This window comes from Phoxinus phoxinus, assembly GCF_949152265.1.
Source record: "Phoxinus phoxinus genome assembly, chromosome: 1".
Taxonomy (NCBI): Eukaryota; Metazoa; Chordata; class Actinopteri; order Cypriniformes; family Leuciscidae; genus Phoxinus; species Phoxinus phoxinus.
Genome location: NC_136876.1, coordinates 34,981,389 through 35,006,443, shown reverse-complemented (window position 1 = coordinate 35,006,443; position 25,055 = coordinate 34,981,389). Strand labels below are relative to the sequence as shown.

Genomic DNA, 25,055 nt, shown 5'->3' with positions numbered 1-25,055 from the left:
TGTTTTCTCACATATTTAATTGTTTTTTTGTTGTAAATTTTGGTAACTGCAATAAGGTTTCAGTTGCTAACATTATTTAACTACATTAGTTAACATGAATTAACAATGAGAAGTACAATGAAAAACGCATTTATTAATATTAGGCCTATTTAATGTTATTTTTAATATTTACATTTAAAATCTAAATTTGCATCTGTTAATATTAGTTAACCTCTTAATGGACCTGAACTAACATGAACTAACAATGAACAGGTGTATTTTAATTAACTAACGTTAACAAAGATTCATAAATGTAACAAATGTATTGCTCAATGTTTGTTGGAGGTATGTAACTTTTTGTAATTTAAATAATACAATAACAACATCTGTCTTCCAAATTATGTTTTTGTCTTGATTCACTATCGTAAGCCTATAATAAGTGTTTGTATTTTAGACCTGTCAGAATGATTTTCGCAGAATGATCTGAAACGCAAGTATCAAACGCGAAAAGCAAGGAGCTTTGTGGGCGGATCTCTTGCGCCCGACGCAAATCTAAAAGGGATTGATCTGAAGTAGCTTCATTATTCATAGGTGTGGTTTGGGCGTAACTTGAAATAAACCAATCAGAGCGTCCTCTCACATTCCCTTTAAGAGCAGACATGCTTGTTCCATGGCGGATTGCTATTATAACGGCGGGTTTGCCAGGTGCACGCCAGGAGCGGTTCACAGCCGAGGAGACCGACGTTCTCGTCAGGGCCGTAAAACACAGAGAAGTGACATTGGGGATGATGGGAGACACCCACCCAAATCAGCTTCGGTTAAACAGGCGTATAATAATTTGGGTAAATGTGTAATCTAGATTTATGCCTATTTTTTTCACATCTTCATGGAAACAACAATGATTTCCCTCGTGTGTTCATATTTTTCCCCAAGCATGCGCCCTTAAAATAGCATATGACTAACCCGCAACGCGCCACTGTCTTTAGACTGGGTTTTTCCTGGTCAGTGGCGAAATTGTTTTCTGGAACTGAAAAGTAGCATCAGGGAGCGTTTGCGTCGGAACACTGAGTGCAAGATAGGGCCCCATATATGTAAATAAAGAAACGTTTCTCTGGTTACTTTGACGTGTGTATGGTGTGTGAGTGACATAGGTTAGCTGTCACAATGACCAAGAAAAGTTGACATGTAGCTGCTAAATCTCAAACCTCCATGGAATCGCCGTTTTAAAAACAAACACCAAACAGAGGAGAGTGTGCTGGGGAAAAAGAGAACGTGACAGAGCTCGTAATAGAACAAGAATCAACATTGACTTGGCTTCACGGAGATGGTGGGATTGGAAATGTTGTAAAAGCGACTTGAAGACGTTTTTATTACTCAACAGTTGGTAAGATATTTCATTGAACAGATAAATGACCATCTGTATCTCTCTAACACAGTTCATTTCAAAGCATTATCTATTGTGATGGGTCATTTCATTATGGTTGTTATAGTGTTATAGGAATTTATTTTCAATGAAGTATCATATCTATTAATGGGTAAATCTAACATTTTCAGCTAGTCAGCTTGAGTATCTTTCCATCTAAACTGCATGGTTATTTCTATTAAGCCTAGTAGTTAATGTTTTATGAGCAGTAAGATAATCATATTCATCTGCACAGTCACACAGAGCCAAAGCACGACAAAAACAATGTTTATCCGCAAAATGAAGACATGCAAAATAGACCAGAGCCCGACACTTTTCCTTGTCTGTCCTTCTACACATTGAAAATCATAGGATCCTATCGTTCATATGGGTGATTCACAAGTGGGATGATTCATGATGCTTTGACTGTCACAAAGAAGGGTCCACAAGAGCAGCCTGTTGTGTGACCTCTGTCAGGCGAAGGGTGAGAAAATGCTGCCAGAGCTCCATCAGGCTGCCCTGCTAGTCATGCTGTAGTCTGCTCCCATCTGCACCATATGGCACATATTCACAAGGCTCTGAGAGAGTTGCATCGCACAGCATCAATATGTAAATGGAGATGCTGAGATCGGTGGGGGCCTTGCACACAAGGCCAAAACATCAGCCTCTTCTCATTATTATGCACACGGGACGGAGCAAACAAAGACACGGCATTAATGACGCAGTGAATAATGGAGGCCTTTTAAAAATGGAGACATGGTTGATGCATGTTTGTCTTTTTTTGTCTAGACTCTCTTGGGAATGAGAGCTTTAAACCCTGAGACAGGACTGAGATGTAAACAACGAACTGGGGTTTGAAGGAATCAGGCCTTGAGAATCATTTTATGGGGTGTTTTATGAAGGGATAAAACTGATCTGTGACATATACTGGTATAATGTATAGCCTGCTTGTTTATACTGTAAGTGGAAGTAGAATTTGTTTGGGGTCCTTTCAGATTTCACTTTTATTTATGGAACGTAATATCACTTCAGTGGAGACCAGGGTCGTTTGCTTTTAGTACAGTGGGAGTATCAGTAGTACGGACGTAGTTCACAGGACTTTTCTCCCAGGCCCTTACGTTTGGTGAGTTATTCCTTATTAAGCTCCATCTTGTGTGAGTAAAAGCCTATTAAAGTGGAAAAAGCATAGATTTGGCTGCCCATTTAAATAATAGCATTGGGTTATGGGTATGTGCATCTTATGGCCAATGGAGAAAGAAAATGGCGGTGAAGCTGATAATGATAAAAGGGCAGGCACTCTTTTGAATGCCACCTCTATTGAAAACCCCAACACCAAGCGCTGTCGTGTCAATGCCTTAGTGTTGTGGTGTCTATTTTGGTTTGATTACCAACAGCAGCAGGGTTTTTCATTTCACACAATGGGTCTTTCCTGTACTCGTTATGAATGTAAGTTAGTCTTTGTCGCCCTCTCCTGGCCAAGTGTATACCTCCATAACTCTAATATTCTGACAGAATTGACTGTCTATTTATTCTTGCAGGGCAGGGCTGCATGCAACATTCACAAAATTAACCTTAATTTTCCCTTTAAATTATTTAAAGGTACTTAAACCATATATTATTGACGAATTACAGATTTAGAGAAGATATGCACTTTTAAAATGTGACTGAACCATCATAATGTTGTTTGTGTTTGAGGACAATTTAAAAGTGTCCCCTGAAAATGAAAACATAGAAAAAGCCAGTATGAATGAATGAATACACACAGTATAATAAATAAACGAAATAAACGGTCAGTTATGTACATAGTCTTCATTGAAGTAAGCACCAGTAAGACAGTCTTGCCATGTAAATATATTTATTGCATTTATTCCTGTTTTATATCCAGATTCACTGAGACCCCAGACAGATATAGCATGTTATCAAGTTTGTGATCAGTTTTCTTGAGATTATAAAGATGCTAACCATAAAGGTCAGTAAAGGCTTATGTGCACAGCCTTGCACTTATGAAATATGTAATATTGTGATCACACACACGCGCACACACACACACACACACACACACACACACACACACACGCACGCACACACACACACACACACACACACACACACACACACACACACACACACACACACACACACACACACACACATAATGATGCTAAGCAAAATCTGAACATATGAAGGTTGCCAACGGAGATCTACAGCATATGTGTAATGTTAGCATATGTGACTCAGACGTTCATCTTCTCCACAGAATTCCCCCGGTGGCTTAGATTCTCAATAAAAATGCATGTATGGTAATAAATGGAGAATGAAATTTCAGTCCATGCTGATGTGTCTCCACAAGTGATTTTCTGTAATGAGAAAGAGGGCAGGCAACACAAACACCATACTAATATATAGGTAATTACCTAATTAAACCATGATTATTATAAATAACGTTATTCTAAAAAGAGATATGGTGGATCATTTGTTCTCACTGCATCATACAGTACAACCTTCCCCCATCCTCCACAACATAACCTCACTGGACAGTTCATTTCACACTCTTTGACCCAGTGCATTCATGCATGTGTATTCAGATATCCACTTTATGTAATGCTTTCAACTGTTTAATTACTACACTATTGTGTGAATGTATCTATGTGTGAATGTATCTGTCTGCCTGTCTGTCTGTCTGTCTGTCTAAGTAAATATTAATATTTTTTTTCAGAAGACAAGACACACACACTTAATTTCTAAATTCCTACAAGCGTAAAGCTGACTTCACCATGAGTATTTAATATGTCACTACAGCACCGACATTAGAAGCGACACAATTTGTCACGATGCTTTGTGATAGTTCAATGTAGTTGATAGTTCATATTAGCATTCTGTTTAGGCCCCCACCCGGTTACAAGCCATTTGTTGTCACTGTGAGTCTGGGCTCGTGTTACCCGAGAGGCACTTCACCGCCTCATATGAGATGTAATCTAGCAGGACGGAGCCCCTGGCATGCATGGAGATGACAGTGCTGTGATCAGAATGCTGCTGTGTCCTTCTCTTCTATATCTCAGAGGTACAGGGGGTGCCTGGCCAACTGATGAAAACTGCAGAGGAGCCAGGGGCCATGTATGTAAACACACACACACTGAACTATGCAAGTTATATATACGATCTGGTTGAGAGTAGATTACTTTTGGACATTCTCCAGTCTCCGAAGGCCAGAGTCCGCTTAGAAGATCTACCAGAGTTTTTTCTTTGCTTTAGACTGACAGACATTGTACACAAAACCGTGATATTTTATTTTTGAACTCCTAGTATCGTTCTGGCCTAGGCGGTATAGAAATTCTGAGTATTTTGCAGCTGTAAGCAGGGACATACACTCGGCCCTGATGAGCTTTAGTGAGCCATTGTGACTAAACGCAGACAGGAAATTCCTGAGGGCTGGCATATTTGATAGGCTATAAAGCCCAAACAGACACCCACATGGATAGTTGTTAAATCCCCAGGATCAGCAGCCAATCGTTTACTGTTACAAAAAAAACACTTGAAAAAAGTCACATGGCACCTCTCGCTCATTGCTGATGTCAACAATTCCTCTGCGCCAGCTCCTACGGGAGTCCCGAACGGCTGACATACGGTCCATCAAAATCACATTATCTTCCCCCGGATAATGTATACACTCCATTGGCTGAAAAACAAATCCCATGATTCATTTCAATAGTGATGTTTTGTGTTTCATAATGAGCGATGGATCGTTAACCACATCATTATTTCCTTATCCATTATATCTGCAATCGTGTTTATGCAACTGGTGAAGTACCTGAAATTCTCAGCCGGTGATTTTGACCTAACGTTATTTATTTCTGGTTGTCTATCATGAGCCTCCCATGTGGCCAAAGGCAAATCTATTGTATTGCATTGAATTTCTACACTTAATATTTTCTATGCATGAACCTGCCACACAAAAGCCTATTTTGCAGCCTTTCTCCTGCTAAGCTCACCCTCACGTGGTGTCCCACTCTCTTTAAATGACCCCTCACCGCCAAAACACATCCAGCTGGAAGCTGATCGATACACGGCACTGCAGACGAGATGGCATTACGGGTAAGCAAAACACTCTCCGCTATCATGCGAAAAGAGTCAGCTCAAGTTTGCTTATTGTGTTGAACAATGCCAAAATTTACTGATGCTAAAATGCATTTAAGCATTTAAACAGAAAGGTGCTGATGTGATTACAGCAGTTTGTGGTCTGGCATTTTAAATTTTAATCACTTAAACCAGGAGCAGGTTTAGATGATAAATATTTGATGTGAAATGTGCACTTTCTTCTCCAATGAGATGACAAGGTGACTCTTAACTCTTCTGCATAGCTCATTGCCCGCTCTCTCACTCTCGCTCTCTTTCTCTGCAAGCTAAACTAATGATGCTTTAATTATTTTCCAAGTGGCTGCACTCAAAGTAATGGGGACATTAAAATAGGCTCAGTTTCGATCTAAAGAACGGTCCATCACTACCTGTAAAACACCAGAAATCAGCTCATTTTCCTTTCTAAAGTCATTGAGAGACTTTCAAAAATCAATGGTTTTTGGCGCAGCTCCAAATCTGCACTTTTAAAGCAAAAAGTTCACAGATACTGGTTGCTGCTTGCATGCTCATATATGCTGCATTACATCTCGCGCATATCTTTGCAGCCAGTTATTGGAGCGTGACGCTCAGCGTTGATGTGTGGAAGAGTGATGATTTTTGCAATTTCCCTTCGGTTTCCCAAAAACCCTGTGGCACCAAGCTTTTATAAACGTGGTTCATAAGTCAGATAACAGAGCATGTGGCACAGGACAGAAGCACATCTAAGTCTCAGATCAAACAGGTGCTGGCCAATGGAGCTGAATTGATACGGCGTCTCATCTCTCTCCACTCGTGTTTTTCCAGTCACTGAGTTTATTCTCAGTCTACCTGATTTATACCAGCTAGCCCAGTATCTTATTTTCCCTGTTCATGTGTCATCTAAACTGCTTTGTTTTTGTTTATGCTATGGCAGTATGGCTTCACTGTAAAAAAATTCTAACCTCTCCAACTCAAAATGTTCTAGTGACTGGTCACATCTAAATTTTTCAATTGGCCCAAGTGAAATTCTTCACATTTTATTTGATCAATTTGCAGAAATTCACTTGGGCCAATTGAAAAATTTAGAGAAACAAAAATTTAGTTGTAGAGGTTAGAATTTTTTGCAGTGTACATTTAGCAATTTGTGAATTGGGATTTTGCTGACCTTACTGGGCAATTCATGAAATACAACTGCTTGTTAGATTATTAATGTCACAGATAGCTTCAGGCCACAGAATATTGCTTTAACATCTTCATTTCTTTCTTAAATGGCAATAGCCGGGCAGTAAAAAGAGGTCTATTCATTCCTGATAAAGTCAGAGATGAGATTACAGAATGGGCGCCTGTCGTAATTGCACAATTGTGGCCCCTAGACTAGACCATGAAAGACTTATAAATCTGCTGATATTTGGTCATTCAGACATTATCAGCATCTCCTTCCACTTGGTACAGTTCCTAAATTTACCAACAGCCTTGTCAATAGACAAAAGCCCAAATATTATACATTTGGTACATATATATTTTATGTTTAAAATATTTTGTTAAATATATCTCACGACCAATTTGTACGATTCGTAGTGATTAAAAGGTGGCTAATTCGTACGATTTGTGACGGGTAGGTTTAGGGGCGGGTCAGGGGTAGGTCATTCGTACGATTTCATACGAATTTGGCAACTCGTAAAATATGTGCAATTTAGCAAAAATCTTACAAATTCGTACAAGTGAGGTCGTATGAATTGGTACGAATTGCCGTGAGATCAGGTTGAGCTAAACTGTGGCCCTCTGGGAGCAGGTTTTGACACCCCTGATCTTTATATAGTCGAATTATATCAACCACCCTGCTCTAGTTATCAGTATCGTCATAAACATCAGCCTTTGAAAAACCCTAAATGGATTGACCCCCACTCTGTACTATTTAGTGAAATTGATTATGCTTGTTATTTTGTATGTTTTTAATCAGTTTGAGGCGTCCTGTCCTAATGGACTATGTCCGGGATGGAGTGTTTTCCTGAAAGGAGAGACTCCAGCAGCGGCCAACAAGTAAGTCATCAGCCTCTCTAAAGCTCAATGCCAAATGGAAAAGGAGTTGTCTAAAGAAAACTTGAAGTGTTGTGCTAATGGCAAACCATAGATAATATTTGCTTCTTTTATCGCTCTTAAGAATGAACAATGAGATACAGAAGAGAGAGTCTATAGGCCCATTCAAAACTTCTGTGAGATTGAAAATATCAGATGCAATATTCTTTTTGGTAACACTTTACAATAAGGTTCATTAGTTAACTACATTATTTAGCATGGACTAATAATGAACTGAATTTATATAACATATATTAATCTTTGTTAATGTTCATTTCAACATTTACTAATAATTTATTGAAATCTTGTTAACATTAGTTAATGCACTGAACTAACATGAACAAACAATGAGCTTTATTTTTATTAACTAACATTAACAAAGATTAACAAATACAGTAACAAATGTATTGCTCATTGTTAGTTCCAGAAGCTCTCAAATAACTCATAACGATGAATTACTTATTCATCAGGTTGTTTATAAAGAATAACTAATTTCATAATTGAAGAGTAGTATAACAACTAGATTCAAACGTTTGACAAACTTGTATGTTGTCTTGAAAAAGCCTAGCTAGAAAGTGTAGGTTTAACAGCTTTGACCATTGACTTTTTATATAATCTGGATTTAAGTTAAACATATCCAAATTATTTTTAAAATATTTGATATAATTTGGATTTTATGAGAGTATATTAGAGTATAGAAAAAGCCAAAGTCATCAATATTTCTACGATTTATTTGATACAAAAAAAAATATTAATATGCAAAATATATAATATTTTAGAGAAATCTAATCAAAGTCTTCAGGATTACTTAGAAAATGAGCTGTGTCATAAATTGCACTATATATGACTATAGGATTAGGGACGGAGCTAAACCCTGGAGGACACTGGACCTCAAGGGCTACAGGTTCCCACACCTGAGCTTGAAGACGAGTCAGTTCAGCAGCGTAAAAATAAAAGAAATGTGTATGCCTCAACTTTAGGACACTTGAACATATCATACGTGCAGTATAATTTGCATATTATATATTTTTTATATATATAAAATATAGAAATATTGATGACTGGCTTTTTCATATATACCCAAATAGGGAAACTGAGATACTCTTAAAAATCTAATTATGTCAAATATTTAAAAAATTCCTTGAAATGACATGAATTCCACATGAAATTATTATTATTTATTTATTTTTGCTGATAATTTTCCACTCTTGCTTGTTTAAGGGTTGTTTAAGCCAACATCAAAGTTTATCTACAAACTTTATAATAGTTGTTATGCAATACTCTTCAATTATGAAATAGTTTACATTGCAGTTATTCTTTATAAACAACCTGATTAATGAGTCATTCATAAGTGATTTGAGAGCTTCAACAGAAGTTTCGAAAAGAAAGAAATGCATTTAGAAATTTTAGTCGTGGAGGAATAATAATAAAAAGCTTAAGTAGTAGATCAGAAAGCCAACATAATAAAAGTCAATAGGAGACACGCATCAATGTCATTTATGTGCAATTTTCTTGCGAATGCTGAACAGAACAGATTTATCAATCCAGATGTGCTTCAATTATTATTCCTTTAGAGACAAACACGAGCTAAAATATAAACTGGGTCAAACGTGATTTTCTTCCACCATTTCGCATAAAAATTCACTTGTAGGAGAGTGATGGAGAATCGCTCAAACACAAGGGCTTCATTTTAGCACAAGAAGCTGTCTCAGGTTCAGTATTGGCCAAAATGATTGGTTCATTAGCATATGTGTGTTTCTTTCTCTGTCCTCAAGGTTTGAGATCGATTTCCTGTGTGAGCACGATGACAGAATAGCCTTCCATTTCAACCCTCGCTTCACTGAGTCAGAAATCGTCTGCAATTCCTACTTGGCCAACCACTGGGGGAAGGAGGAGAGATGCAGCAACTTCCCCTTCGGAGTAGAGGAGCCTTTCCAGGTGATAAAGCGTCATGAGAACATTTTTATTGACATTCTGTTTGATTATGAGTGTTATTTAATCAGCATCAACTCCCTGTCTCTCAACAGATTGAAATTTACTCTGACAATGATCACTTCCATGTTTACATTGATGAAACCAAGGTGATGAAGTATAAACACCGTGTGGAAGAGCTGAAGACCATCACAAAAGTACAAGTGGTGAACGACGTCAATATCTCCTCTATAGAGATCACCAAAAAACCCTTTTTCTGAGGGTGGCCAATAAGGACAAGCAAGGCGATTCATTTGGAATGAGCCTTTTCTTTGTTTACGGTGGGTTATTGTTTTTTTTGTTTTTTTTGCATTTCTGTTTACACACCTTTCATGCCTCTTGAGTTCATCTGCCTGTAAAGGTGTGAATAATGGTATTGACATACCTTAGCTGAACTTCATATTCATATGAATCTCTGAATAAATGAGAGGCTTAAAAAAAGATTCATACAAGACTCGTCTGGTCAGAGTGTTCTGGGTGACTTCCTGGTTTCATCAGTGTCCAAAAAAACGAGACAAAAAAGAAGAAGAAAATCTGGAGATCTATCTGGGCCGACTTATGAGAAAATGTCCTAAGAAATCAATACCAAAGATATGCTCACATCTCATTGAATAACAACACAAACATCAATAGTCTCGTTGTCTATTGTCTTTGCACGGAAGCATTTACTGTAGAAGAGAAATATAAAATGACATACATTACAGTTAGCCAAAATTACACAAAACTCTTCAACCAGTTTTCCAATAGAGAAATCTTATAACGAATATTAATTCATATACTATATGTAGAAACTGTACAAATGACAAATAAATAAAAAAATATAGACTGGTTAACTTCGGATTTTTTTCACTCTCTTTAACAGAAATTCATATGACTAAATACATATGTATTGAGTTTTATGCTTTACAGTTACAAATGTAGGATTGGTAATTAATTTGTTTAATCAGAAATACTGTAAAAAAAAAGTGATATTCTGAAATATTATTAGATTTAGAATAATTTGTGAATACGTATTAAAATGTACTTTATTGCATTCTTCAGTGTCACATGATCCTTCAGAAATCATTCTAATATGATGATTCTGCTCAAGAAACATTTCTTATTATGATCAGTTGAATATTTTTCGGGAAACTGTAATAAAACATTTTTTAGGTTATTTTATTAATAGAAAGTCCAAAAGCATTTGAAATATAAGTATTTTGCAACATTATAAAAGTTATATAACATTTAATAGCTAAGTTTCTATTTTTTAAAAAATCGTACTGACCCCAATTTTTTGAATGGTGGTAAATGGTCAAAAACTTTTTTTAATCAGTGATAATGCAATGTGTTCCCATTTTTTGGCAGATACATACAGCCACAGGCAGGCTAAATATAGCTCATATAGAGGTTTAACAAAGTACATCACATTATGCTGTTTATAACCTGAAAAGCTCATAATAGGCTGTTTAATGGCAGAAAATATCTATAAAGTATACTTTCTTCAATAGATTTTAGCAAAAATTTTAAGCTGTGCCGAAAAAAAATAACTTTAAAAAATAATCCTAGAAATGGTCATTTAAAAAAAAGAGTCTTATGTGGCTGTGCTTGTATTTGCACTCTGTGCTTGATGGCGCAGCGTTCAGTTTCTATGATTCCACTTTTCTAACTTTAGTTAGTGTGAAATGTTTCTGTTTGAGCATAAACAACATCTGCAAAGTTACAACGCTCAAAGTTCAAAGCAAAGAAAGATATTTGCTTAACTACAACAAAAGGCTGGTAGGGACTACACGACATTCCTCCCGGGTTAGTGACATCACCAAACCTAAAATGTACATAAACCCCTCCCCCGGGAACACGCAGTCCATGTTGAGAAGAGGAAAAGTTGTTGTATAAGAGTACATTTGTGAGTCAGCTCAAACTTTAGCATCCATCTTTTCACATGCAATAGAAAGTCACTCTGTGTGCATCTCCGACAGTTCCTATACGAGTGATTTATAGATAACCATGACAGAATATCCTAATTGAAGATAGTTAACTCAACATTAGCAACATAAATTTATCAACTAACCATTCAGAGACGTCCTGTTGCATTATGTTGTCACTTCTTCTTGAGTCTCTCCATCTTTGTCTGACTCCGTTTTAACATTAAAGACAGAACAGTTTCTGTCATTTTAGTGTGTCTGTGTGAGGTAATCGCAGCTGCTAACACACACAAGCTCTTGAAACCCCGCCCTCTGCAGCAGCTCATTTGCATTTAAAGGACCAGGCACAAAACGGTGCGTTTTTTGCAAACCCTCAAAAAGTGACAACTTTAACATGCTATATAAAAATATCTGTGGGGGTATTTTGTGCTAAAACTTCACACACACACTCTGGGGACATCAGATATTTATTTTACATCTTGTGAAAAGGGCATTTTACCACCCCTTTAAGAACTGTCGTGGGTTGTTTTATGGACATTTTTTCCCACGCATGAACCATGGATCACACAAGTGCTGATCAATACCGTCACTCTGGACTACGCTATTGACTCCAGCTCCATTGATCAAATTGTTTGGTGTGCTTGTTTGTTTGTTTTTTTAAGGATTTTTGAGCTATATCAGGTAAACATGATTCTTATTATTATTCAATTGAATTACACAGATGTGATCTCGTGCACCCATGATGTGGCGACCTTTTCTGTGTAGAATAAATAAACCAGATTTTTCTTTAAAAAATGTATTTTGTAATTGTAGTGTCTACAAAATCTCTCATAGGGTGCACATTATTTAATGGTATTTCTCAAAAGTGTTGTTCATTTTGTTATGTATACAACTTTTTAATTAGCAAAACATTGGTGAGTGGCTTTTTAATTACGCAGCCTGTTTGTGCGGGAGCCATAAGGTGAATGAGAAAACTGCTCCCATTACATCAGTGACATGCATCGCCTCCGTCAGCAGAGTGTGTGTGTGAGAGCCACATCCGCAGACACTCATTTCTTCCCTTCAGCTGGAGATGAGGGAGAAACATACTGAACACAGTCCGTCCTCTGACTGCACCTGCTACTGCACACACACATCGGTATGTACTTATATTTCTCTTGATGCGGTTTACATTGTAGATTAAATAATTACTCAAATGCATGACAGAAGTAAATAAGGAGAAAGTGACATGCGTAATATGTTAGTGGAAAATCGCTAATAGGTAGTACTTAAAAACAGCTAGATTTACGACACTACATATTCAATTTATTATGTTTAAGCAGCTAGTAAAGATAGATGTATTGTTGCTCAGACCCTTCATTTCCGAGAGTTTACGTAATTCACAGTTTAATTCTGATTTTGAAGGGAAAAAATCAGCATGCAATATTAAAAGACAGACTTATTATTAATACTAGCCTGTGTTGAGAGTTCATTGTTTAAATTATTTCCGAAGCACAATTACACAATGCTTGTTTTCTCTTGTGGTTTTGTTTCTTGTTATTGCAAATACATAGCTCAAAACTGTCTGAAATTAGAATAATTTTGCTAAATTGTGTCCTTAAGCAACATCACACAATATCACACACTATTTGTTCTGCTTAAGCAGCTGATTTATTGTAACAGTGACTTTTTGTGGTTTGCATAATTCACAATTTAATCTTGCATGACAAAAGAGAAGATAGAAAAGAAAATTAAAATATGATATTAAAAGAGTTATTTGAGTTATCAATCATTGATCAGGCAGTCAATTTTAAGGCGCACAGTTTAGTCAATGCAATTGCTTTGGATTTCTTGTTATCTTGTAATTTAATTTCCCTCCTAATGTGTGCCATGTTTCCGTAGAGGGCGGTTGGCTAAATGATGGATTTCATTACCTTACTCGTTTTGGCTGAAGATGAAGATGCCTTAAGCTTAAGTACTCGACTCTGGGATGCCTGAAGCAGCCTTTGGCAGCCAACAACTGCATATCAAAACATCACATATCTCCTGAATCTTTAAGGGAAACAAAAGGAATATGAATTTCACTGCAGGCTTGCTGAAAAAGGAGCATATGCTCTTAAACACCTTGCTGTCGTTGAATGTCTCTTTCCACGGGGCCGAGGACTTCATGAGCGATGTTTACCTCCACCAGAGTGGAGAGCTGGAGAGACTGCTTCTGCTGACGATCAAAGAGCCCACCACTATCGCTCTCACGGTGATGTATTCATTATCATTCGTGGTGGGATTCATTGGAAATCTAATGGCCATTCGAATGCTTACCTGCCAGAAGAGTAAGAGGCTGCAGAGCATCAGTGCCACCCGGAATCTACTCGTGAACTTGGCAGTGTGTGATCTGATGGTGGTTTGCATCTGCATGCCCATCACCCTCGGCCACACCATTTACACCGCATGGGTGTACGGAGACCTCCTGTGCCGGGCCGTTCCCTTCATCCAGGCCGTGTCCGTGTCAGCCAGCGTCCTCAGCCTGACCGTCATCAGCGTCAACAGATACTACAGCGTTCACAGCCCGCTGAATTCCCTCTCGTACTTCACCCAGAAGAAGATCTACATCACCATCGTGTGCGTGTGGGTCTTGTCCTCTGCCATTTGTGCGCCTTTGCTCTTCATGATCAAGCTGGACAAGATCCACTTGATCGACATCGCCGTGCCAATCTGCCGAGAGCTGTGGCCGCAGGCTAGACTCAAGCAGGTCTACAACGTGCTCCTTTTCGTAGCTCTCTACTGCATCCCTGTGACCTTTAACCTCATCATCAGCTTCCTGACGGGCCGGAAGCTCTGGAGGGCTTCTCAACATTTCGCTGACTTCGATCCGCACAGCCTGGCCATACACGCCTCCCGTCTGAAGATGCGCAAGAAGATCGCCAAGGTGGTGGTCACTTTGGTCCTCCTGTTCGCCGGCTCCTGGCTCCCGCTTTACGTGGCAGACATCCTCATTGACCACAAGGTTCATCCCCCTCACTGGGTTCTGCAGACTCGGCCTTTCGCACAGTGGCTGGGCCTTACTAACTCCAGCCTCAATCCCATCTGTTATTGTTTCTTGGGCGATTTGTACCGTTCTGCCAGAGCAGTCAGGTCCAAGTATCATCAGAGGATGCTCTCTGTCTTCAGATCCTCCAGCTCTTTTAAACTGTCCAGTTTGCTCTCTCTCAAAACGCAGAAAACTGTCCGGCGACAAGGTGCCGTGAGCCAGGTGTCAGTAGAGACTCTTTCTGATTGGTGTTCCAACAACAGCCAGATGGTTTCTCTCCAAAGCCTCTCAGAGAAGATAATGTCTACAAGCGATCTTGAATTATCGAACTTGTAGTAAAAACAGTGTAACTTGGTGTTACCTGAAAGGACACAGAGCACTTAAAGGGATTGTTCACCCAAAAACATCTTCTTTTGAGAGGAAAGAAAGTCATACAGGTTTCATAACAACATGAGGGTGAGTAAATAATGACAGAACTTTCATTTTTGGGTGGACTATCTCTTTAAGTATTGTTCATTTGTCTTGCAGTACTGTCAAAAAGCATGTGATTCTAATGTAACATGTAGCAGAGTTCGTGTCCGTTACCATCCACAGTTACATTACAGTGTGACTTCCTGTAAATGAAGAGCACTGTTTTGTATAGACATCACTGATTGTACATAAATTCTGAATTAAGGCCATGCAAAACCAATGTCGAACATTCACATGCAGTTAATGTTGTTCTAAACTCTTTTGACTCACATTTCGTCCAATTTAATTGCACATTATAGGCATTATTAGAAAAATAACACTAGGCAAGCAGCCAATACAACAATGATCAACACTCATTAAAGTTTAGCTACTTGAAAACAAGTATGCATTGCACTGCAAAGACTGTTACATCAAAGAGCTATGACTTGAGCAGACTATTTTCAAGGTGACAGTGAATAGTATACAGAAAGGATCCAGATCTGGCGCTCATTCTTTGTAGCCTACTCTTGTATTTGGTGTGGTTTGATAAAATAAAATAAAAATTAAAAAAAAATCTGAATGGCTGTTTGAGTGAAACTTCGTTTCTTCTCTGTGACAGACAGGTGTCAGAAATGGAAAGTTGTGCGGCACTGCTTTCTACTTTTGTGTAAGCGCCATCTACTGTCAATCTGTCTGTGTTTTCATTTTTGTTTTACTCTTTGGAAATGCGGAATTACATATTTTCTTCTTGGTGTGAACAGGCCTTTGCTAAAAAGCAGGACAGATGTATTTTAAATCATGGGTTTTCAAACTGGGGTCCGGGGCCCCACAAAGGCCATTAGGAGCTAAACAGAACATTTGAATAAAAAACAAAACAAAAAACACAACCATATATGACCATATATTTGACAACCAAAAAAAAAAACATTTTTTTTCTAAATGTATAGGATATCTTAACTAAATACAGTATATTAATTAAACATGTTTAACACAGTAATTTTAAACACATTCACCAAATTGAATTCTTACTATTTCATTATTCTCTCTATTTTTGCATTGTTTTGTGAAAAATATATGTATTTCCAAGTGGCCATTACACCTACAAATATGTTAAAGAATAGTTTGTGTTTGTGTCATTCTACAGAGATTCTCTTTGCCTCTGTTGCTTTTATCTTGGTTGTAAGGCAATATAAGCTCATTTATAAAGCTCTGTTTAAAATTATATTTGTTGTGATTGTGAAAACGGCTATTGCATTGAAAAGAAAAATAAATAAAAATTAAAATGTTTTAGGTTATGCATCTAACTGTACTCTAATAGCAGTTAGAAAAAATACAATGTCAACTAATTGTGAATTTTCCAGATATTTGTATCACTTGCTGTGGCTTCAGAACAAATACAATATAAAAGCCAATTATTTAATTGTTCTTAATATCATGTTTAATATTTTCTCATAAAGTGTAAATGGCTCGCTTTTTGGATTTACATAGGCAAATGCTTAAGAGTTTATGTCATTGTCATCCTGGAATATGTTGTTTACATGGTTATTTAAAAAATGAAAAGCTTCACACTCCATCAGTTAGGGTTAGAAGAACTGTTGCCATACATAACATGCTAGAAACATAATAATCACAGCAATAATGATCCAATCATAGACAAGCATTTGCCCATTTAAACATCACCATATTGAGGTCCTTGACTTCAAAATGTTTTGAAAACCCTGTTTTTAATTATAGTGGACACGAAAATTTGAATGTACAGTGCATTACATCGATTTCTCATGCTTTCTCTATAAATCTTGTACATTTGCATTCATTCAAATTTGTAATTTTCATGGGTGCATGAATGGTCAGAGAGAATGTATGCCTTGTAAAGATGCATAGCAATTCGATTTTAATTAAATGTACTGTGCTTGATTGTGAATAATCATTTGTTCTTGCCTTTTTTAATGGAAGCCAACGTGAATAGTATCAGAGATGGTTCACTAAGTTAAACTGCCCTCAGATCTTTTGATGGGAACAGATCCACGCACGCACACACACACACACACACACACACACACGCACGCACGCACGCACACACACACACACACACACACACACACACAAGAAGAGAATACAATAAATTAAACAACCTTTGCCTCTTCATTTCTGTTTTCATGAGACTTTGTCAGATTTACAAAAGCAAAAGATGGACTAAACAGAATTCATAAAATTACAGTGGTAACACTTCAATAACAAAAGAGTTTACATGAAGCCGTATAGAGACTTCATATCCTCATTCAAGTAGCCTATTCATAATCATGAATCCTCGTCTCAGCAAGAGCTCCATCTTTGCCCTCCACAGACAATAGCATTGCCCGTCCTATTCATGCTAATTCTGATTAGCAACTGTCACATCACTCAATCCGCAGAATAGGGCTTGATTAGCCTATAATACGCAATAATGGTACTTCACTTTAGTAAGAACGACAGACTACTGAGAGCAGATTTTGGAAGCTGATGAATAGTAATTTTGTTACATATTACTATAGATACAGACCGCAGCAGTTATTAACCCGAGCTCAGTAGCACGTCTTTCACGGGAACTGGGTGTTATAGAAAGTATAAGGAGCACTTTTTGGATGAAAACAACAACAACAACCCAGAATCAGTGAATATCTTGAAGATAGTATTATCCCTCTACTGTCTAGTCTAGATGCGCTGACATCAAATACATGTTTTATAATCAGACACTTTCTGCATTTATATTTGCATTAAATAATATTCCAAATAAAATTGTTGGTTTTAACTCAATTGAATATGACCAATTAAGTGCCAATTACAACTCAAACACAAAATTCAAATTACATTAATCCAAATCTGATGAGAGCCATGGTCATGAATGTAATGAAGAACTGCAAACCGTACATGTGATGTAATAACAATGTGTAGGGTAACATCCTGACCATATGACACAAAATCTCATCTCAGCACTGATACATGGCTATAATATTTGTTTAATTTTGTCATTCCATCTGAATATCACCATTTGTGAGATTTAGTCAGCCAACCCAGTTTTGAGGTTAGTTGATCTATTTTTGTGTCTCTGGAAAATAGTGATCTATGACATTGAATTATGTTGAATATCAAAGTTTGTTGTGTCTATTTGTTAATGAGGGATTTGTGGACACATCAATGTTTTTAGATTTGTGGAGTAACAGTTAACGTTTTTATTTTGAAGTAGAAAAAAATACTTAACCCTTTCTATTTATGTAATCGAAGGGACTTATTCTATTATATAAATAGAATAGTTGATTTAGTATTTTACATTATTGCCTTAACCCAGTAGGGACCATCTTACCCCTCTTTTAATATTTCACATGTCTTGCTATAACAAATAAATTAGCAAATGTTTGTATGTCCTATAATAACACATTGGCTGATGCATCATTGTCCTACCATTTGTTAAACTTTTATCTAAATACGTAATCCACATTATTCTTAAGGGGGGATAATGTCTAACGTCTAGATAACATCTCCCCCCATGAGGGGCACCTTCCCCCATTCCCTACATGTTCCCTACATAAATCTTTACAAACATATCAAGGAACCCACTTTTTTGGGGGGGAAAAGCCATGACACAATGAATTCAGATTTTTAGATTCTGGGTCACTAATGAAAGAAGAAAACGTGTGACCACATTGATCATGTGACTCTTTGAACAGATGGTCAGATGTTTTCAATTGAAGCTCAAGATTTTCTTTGAAAAATCTCAAATCATTCTGGAAAAGATTATCCTCTGGTTTGATCATCAATTTTGATCATTAATTAAAAGACAAACCAAATACTGAGACATTCAGAAATGCCTCACTCATATCTGCTTCAAGTACAAATATATCTCAATAGTTTTATTGGTTTATTGCAATTGTGTTATTGTATAAATGTTCACAGAGGTTTCAAAGCATCCAAAAACATATTTTTAACGTATGAATCTGTCACTAAACTGTAACTGCACAGGTGCTTTTAACCCTCTGGGTATTAATAAGGAGTCGGTTTTCCCAACTCTTCTACTTGGACGTTTTCCACTAGATGTTGGAACATGACTGCAGGACTTTTCTCCCATTCAGACACAAGGGGCTGATGGTTTCTGGCTTGCTGTCATTCTAATAATTCATTACAAAATCTTCAGTGGGGTTCATGACTGGGTTTTGTGCAAGCCAGTAGATCCAAAATAAAGATCCAAGATCCAAAATAAATTAATAAGATAATTAAGATAATTAAACTTTGGTACAATTTAATTTATTAAATAATTTTAACTACTGTAATATTTAGCAGATAAATATGGGAATATTACCACACAATGAGAGGTAATGAGAGGTTGAGATAAATGGACCAAAAAAAACAAAAACAAAAAAAATTCAGTTTTTAGTAACACTTTATTCCGATGGTTTACTTAAGACAGTCTAATAAGTACCTTTGGAACTACATGTAAATTAGAGTATTAGTAGACTGTCTGCTTAATATCTACCTAACTCTTTATTTTGATGCTCCACAACAAACATTCTGACTATATGTAACTTTGCAAGTTCATGTAACTTATTCTACTAACCTGAATCCTAACACCTTACCCTGACCCTAACAGTCTACAGTCTATACTAATACTCTAATGAGAGTTAATTTACAGGTAGTTGCAAAGTTACTTAGTATAATGTTTAAATTGGACCATCGAAATAAAGTGAAACTGATTTCTGAAATGTTTTTTGAAGGAGTCTCTAGTGCTCACAAAAGATGCATTTATTTGTTCCGGACAACTTCGAGGCCCTCAATGGACATCAAGCCACCAACTCATCAAGATTTATCAAAATGTCATTGTTTTGAAGAAATAAAATCAAGATCATGTTTGTAGATTGAATGGTGAAACCATAATACATTTTTCCAGGATAATTTGGATGAATAGAAAGTTCAAAATAACAGCATTTATTTGAAATAGACATTTTTGTAACATTAAAAATGTCTTAACTGTCACTTTTGATTAATTTAAATGTCCTTGCTGAATTATAAGTATTAATTTTTTTCACAAAAATAAACAAGAAAACAAGATAAAAAAAGACATACTGACCTTCACTTTTTTGAAAGATAGTGGCTATTAAAGCTAAAGGGTTACAACCATCCTCTCCTGTGCTTTCAACCAACAAATGGGACAAAATGGCATAATTCGAATGTCAAAGACAAAAGCCCTTGGAAAGCTTTCAGTGGTAGTAATATCTCAAAAAGGCCTATACCTCAAACATAAAATTATGACATAAATATATTATTTTGATGCTTTCAGATGTACTTCTACAAATGGCAGAAGAGTTTCAAGAATGTACTTTAGGTAAAAGACACCAAAGTACGTACAAATGTATGACACAAAGTCATGTCATCATTAAGGGAAAGACAAAAGAAGAGTATGATGGGTGTCTCTATAGTGCCTCTATTTCCTAACCCTCTTAATCACAGTGGTCATCATTATCATGTGAACCATTGATGCAACCTGCAACAATCAGTTCAATGATACCCAGTGATGGATTCTCTTCCTTCACGGTGCAGTTACTTCTATGACTCATTTTAACCCTGGTATGGTTCCACTTCCATTACCCCCAGCACAGGGTGAGTCAGAGAATAAGCACAGATGGTCATATATCTAACTCCATTTGCAATGTTCCCTTTAATACCATTTCCTAAGATAAATCCCAGAGACCTGTCAGCAGAGTAAGAGCACCTGCTACGATCTCATCAGCAGTGGATGAGTGCAGATTGATACACTTGTGCTGATCCACCATAGTAACCGCTTCCCTCAAAAAAAATGTATCTAAATAATGATGGCCTAGGTCCAAATAACCATCATATAGGGCCCATTAGTACGCTTGTCGTGTTCCAAGTATGCAATTGCAGGACATGATACTCTGATGGATTTGTTTCTAAACCACTTGCATAGTGACACCATATATATGATATACGGCTTATTCAAATACTCAAGAAGCGGATCTCTCGCGCTCCTTTGCTTTGATCCATTAGCTGTGGCGCATCAACTTATGCCCACAAATTCTCTCATGATGTCAAAGGGAGGGCCAGAGGGAATATAAATATAAGGATTGGAGGCTGCAGGATATAAAGATTGGTCTGTCGGTACATCAGGATGCAGTCAGGTGAGATGACTTCATCATCAGGATGAAGAGTTCACCTGAATCTCCAGCCTGAATCACATCTAGAGTGATGAATCATAAGTAATGCCGTTTAAGTGCTATTGTCTCCGATTTTTTAGATCTTTATACAAGATCTTTATGATGACAGATAAATTAAACCACTGCACAGTTTCCAAGTGTCATGTGTGACACAAATGGACTGTGCGTAAAATCCATTCAGAGATGAGACCTTTAGGTCTTGACTTTTTTTGGGTCAATAACAAATTACAATGTCAAAGATAAAAGGATAAAAAGATAGTAAAAGTCTAGCTTGAAGCACGTGTCTAGAAAATATATATGTAATATATAATTACATTTAAAAGATTAAAGAAGATTAAACTGAATGAACGATTATTAAATATAGGCTATAAGATTATGCCAAACTTTTTACTTTACACCCCAACGTATCAAAATGAATTTTATTTTCCTCTGGTGTGCATTTGTTTTTTAATTCAATGAACCAGAGTATGTTCTTCCGCTTCTACCACGGTTACCACACCTCCAGACATTGTTCAGATCTTGAATTTCAAGACATTTGTCAGGTGTTTGTCCTTAAAATGTTCTTGTATGTATAGGAGAGAAAGTGAGAGAGATTAAGCGTGTGTGAATTACCTGCGTCTGAGTGTCTCTCAACAGTGCTCGGCAGCAGCGTCTCTAATAGCGAAACCGTAAGTTTATCTGCTTCAAGAACAGCACCGTTATTACCTCGCTAGTGGGAAATGTCTTGTAGCTTTTAAGTTCCTAAGCCTTTTTACTGATAAAATCATCAGAGCAGCACTGACAACAAGTTTTTGTGCGAGTGTGTGTGTGTGTGTGTGTGTGTGTGTGTGTGTGTGTGTGTGTGTGTGTGTGTGTGTGTGTGTGTGTGTGTGTGTGTGTGTGTGTGTGTGTGTGTGTGTGTGTGTGTGTGTGTGTGTGTGTGTGTGTGTGTGTATACTGTATGTGCGTGCGTTTGAGTGGGAGAGAGAGCGGGAGAAAGAGAGTATGTACTTTCCGTGCATAATAAAAGATGGAGATCATTTTTATCCGTATGTTTACTATATTTATTTGCTTGGTTAGTGTTGTTGTAGGTTTTGGTTATTTTGTTATTGTGGTCTGTCTTTGAAATAACTGAAATCATTTGGCAAAGTGATATGGAACTGTAATGTGGTTAAGACCTGCCTGGATCTACTTTAGTCGTGCGTTTCCCTGAAAACAATTGCATACCTTAGAATGTCCGTCAACCAATCAAGCATCGGACGGACGGACGGACGAACAGACCCAGACAGACAGATGGATGGATGGATGGATGGATGGATGGATGGATGGATGGATGGATGGATGGATGGATGGATGGATGATCTCTTTGCTGTAGACATGATTTTCAGCATTTATTTTAGAAAGCTGTTATACCGCAGGCCATCAAGCCCAGCCTGGCATCTTTTCAAAAACATGTTTACAGGACACTTATGTCCTGTGGAGACAGCAAAGTGTCAACAAGTTCATCCCATACAATGCTATCACCTCCTCTGCAGACGGACAGAAGCTTTGACTTTAGTGGCATGGCAGATGTGTGTGTGGCTCACCCTCCGTCTGCAGTCTTTTCGCCTCAGCTGTGATAGCATTCATTCAAGAGGAGAGAGAGGAGTGCTGCATCTAAACATCTGCAATCATCTTCCCTGGGTTATTTCCTGGGGACACGCCAGCTGGCCTTTAAAAACAACAACTTACTAACAGCAAGGTCAACTAACAGCACTATTACAGGCACCTTGAAGTAAGGAACATCCACAGATATTGCTGGAAATCTTGCCTGCAGTATTCCTCAGAATTATTACAGAATTGTTAATACGGAAATGTATTCTTCTAAATTGACCATCAAATTTATGGGCATATACTTTTTACCTTGGTCTGAAACCCCACATACACAAAAATCATATATGCTGGCCTGTTTTATGCAAATTACTAGCAGCAGGCACATGGTTCAGGAGAACGGGGGTTAAGATTAACCCCCCAAAAAACCCGTAACCCTCGTTCTCATGAAACGTGTGCCTGCAAGGAGAATAGTTCTTAAAATACTTTTGATCTTTTCCTGCCCTTTTAATACCACCTAAAATTATACTAGCTGACACACTTGCCAGGCCCTTTCAGCCGATCTAATTCTAATTCGATAAAAGGGTTGACACCACTGATTTCATTGCGAAGGAAAACCGTGATTGACCAGACTTTATGCCCTCGGTCCACGCGACCTATCGGCAGACCATTTTCATTAGCATTTCTCATTAGACTGCTGTTGAAAGTGATCACAGTGACATGCACAGACACCACTGGCCCAACAAAAACTGTAAAAAGAGTGTCTCCATTCATTAAAAACATCTATGTCTTGCTCAAAGGAAAACAGGGAGAGGCAGGAAATCAATTGGGAGTTCTGATTCAATTAATAAAGCACAAAATACCTGCATGTCGTTATGAAGTTTAACAAATTAAAAAGGCAATCACTTTGCAAAACCTTCTTGGCAGAATCTCATCTTCTATTCAACCTGAGAGGTGTGTTTGATATTGGTCGGACTGAAATAGCTCTAACTGGTCTTGTTCTCGGGATCATGGTGTACGTTTACATTTTTGCCATTTAAAATCTCAAAACATTTTAATTATTTCCTATTTATTATTTCAAATATGCTTCTGTGCATCTGTAGTGAATAATTAGCCATATTCCCCACGGGCCAAAGCTGTTTCATAAATTCAGAAACAGAAACGGCTCTGGAGGCTTAATTAATATGGTAAATATTGATTTTTAGATTATAAAATACTGAGTTTTTAGGTAACAGACGTTTTAATTAATCTTTTCGGTAGCCTGCAGATGAAAATTGTTAAAAGAGTCATTTTACATATTACACTTAGGCTATCTTTAATTGAAAATATCTTCAGGGTCTATGCACTAAGATAAAATGTGAAAACAAATGCAAGCTCTGCTCTGCATACAAATCATCTATATTAGTACACATTCGATTATGATTATAAATTGTGTCTTTGCTGACATAAATGAGCCATTCTTACACTACAATTACAAAACATACCAAATATGTGCTTACACCCCTTCATGATCCTGAATGAAATTTCTCATTTGTGAAGAACCAAATACAGCTAGACTGACTAACATCTGCAGTATCATTAATAACATCCCTTCCAATATTCATTAAAAGTTTATGAGCATGCAATAAAAACGGATCATCTCTGTTGGAATCAAGACCAGTTTTGTGAGTGTTTCTTGTAGCCATGGGGTGACGTAAAGAAACAAGCTCAGTCCATCTGTGTGGCCCTCATGACCACACTGTTCCACACACTGATCTAGGGTTGCCACCCGTCCCTTAAAATACGGAATCGTCCCGTATTTACAAGTAAGATGATGCGTCCCGTATCAAATCAATAAGGGACGCGATTTGTCCCGTATTTTACATTAGGCCCACATATAGTTGAATAAAAACATAAGGATTTTGCAGTATGGATAATACTAATAGCAAATATAAAGAAATCAATTTCTTAGTAGAGAAGCTCATTGCGTGATTGCATTTTAGCGTCTTTGTTTCTATAGCGACTGAGTCTCGTGAACATGCGCTGTAAACCTGCACGTTTTTTAACCCCTTGTAGCGCGCTGTTCGGGTCTTTGACCCCAAATGACGTTTGCTGAAATAAATAAAACATTATATTTGTCCAAATGATGTGAGACTTTGCACGGTTGACAACACTTTCTATATCTACAAAAAAAATTAAATAAATTTGAATAATATCTGTTTTTTATGTTAGTGTGGGGGGGGAAAAGTCACACTTGTGTTGTTTCAACAAAATGTCATTTTGAAACATAATATTTTTTTTTTTTAGGATTTATAGTTTTAGGAGGATTTATTATATATTTTTTTACTTTAGGCTATATAAATAAATATTTTTTAAACAAAAACAGTAAAAAAAAAAAAAAGGTAAATTCACTTTATAAAAGA

At 37.2% G+C, this 25,055-nt stretch overlaps 2 protein-coding genes across 2 annotated transcripts; both read left to right on the top strand.

Annotated features, from left to right (window-relative positions):
* Positions 1-5,429: 5,429 nt before the first annotated feature.
* On the top strand, positions 5,430-10,324 carry grifin (galectin-related inter-fiber protein). Its single transcript, XM_079610144.1, has 4 exons — positions 5,430-5,473; positions 7,434-7,513; positions 9,325-9,487; positions 9,577-10,324. Exons 1-4 carry the CDS (start codon positions 5,462-5,464, stop codon positions 9,739-9,741), a joined length of 420 nt encoding a protein of 139 aa, XP_079466270.1. The 5' UTR covers positions 5,430-5,461; the 3' UTR covers positions 9,742-10,324.
* Positions 10,325-12,409: 2,085 nt separating this feature from the next.
* Positions 12,410-16,138, top strand: LOC307003083 (neuropeptide FF receptor 2). The gene is made up of 2 exons (XM_079621198.1): positions 12,410-12,562; positions 13,306-16,138. The coding sequence occupies exon 2, from the start codon at positions 13,478-13,480 to the stop codon at positions 14,765-14,767; it is 1,290 nt and encodes a 429-aa protein (XP_079477324.1). The 5' UTR covers positions 12,410-12,562; positions 13,306-13,477; the 3' UTR covers positions 14,768-16,138.
* Positions 16,139-25,055: the final 8,917 nt, after the last annotated feature.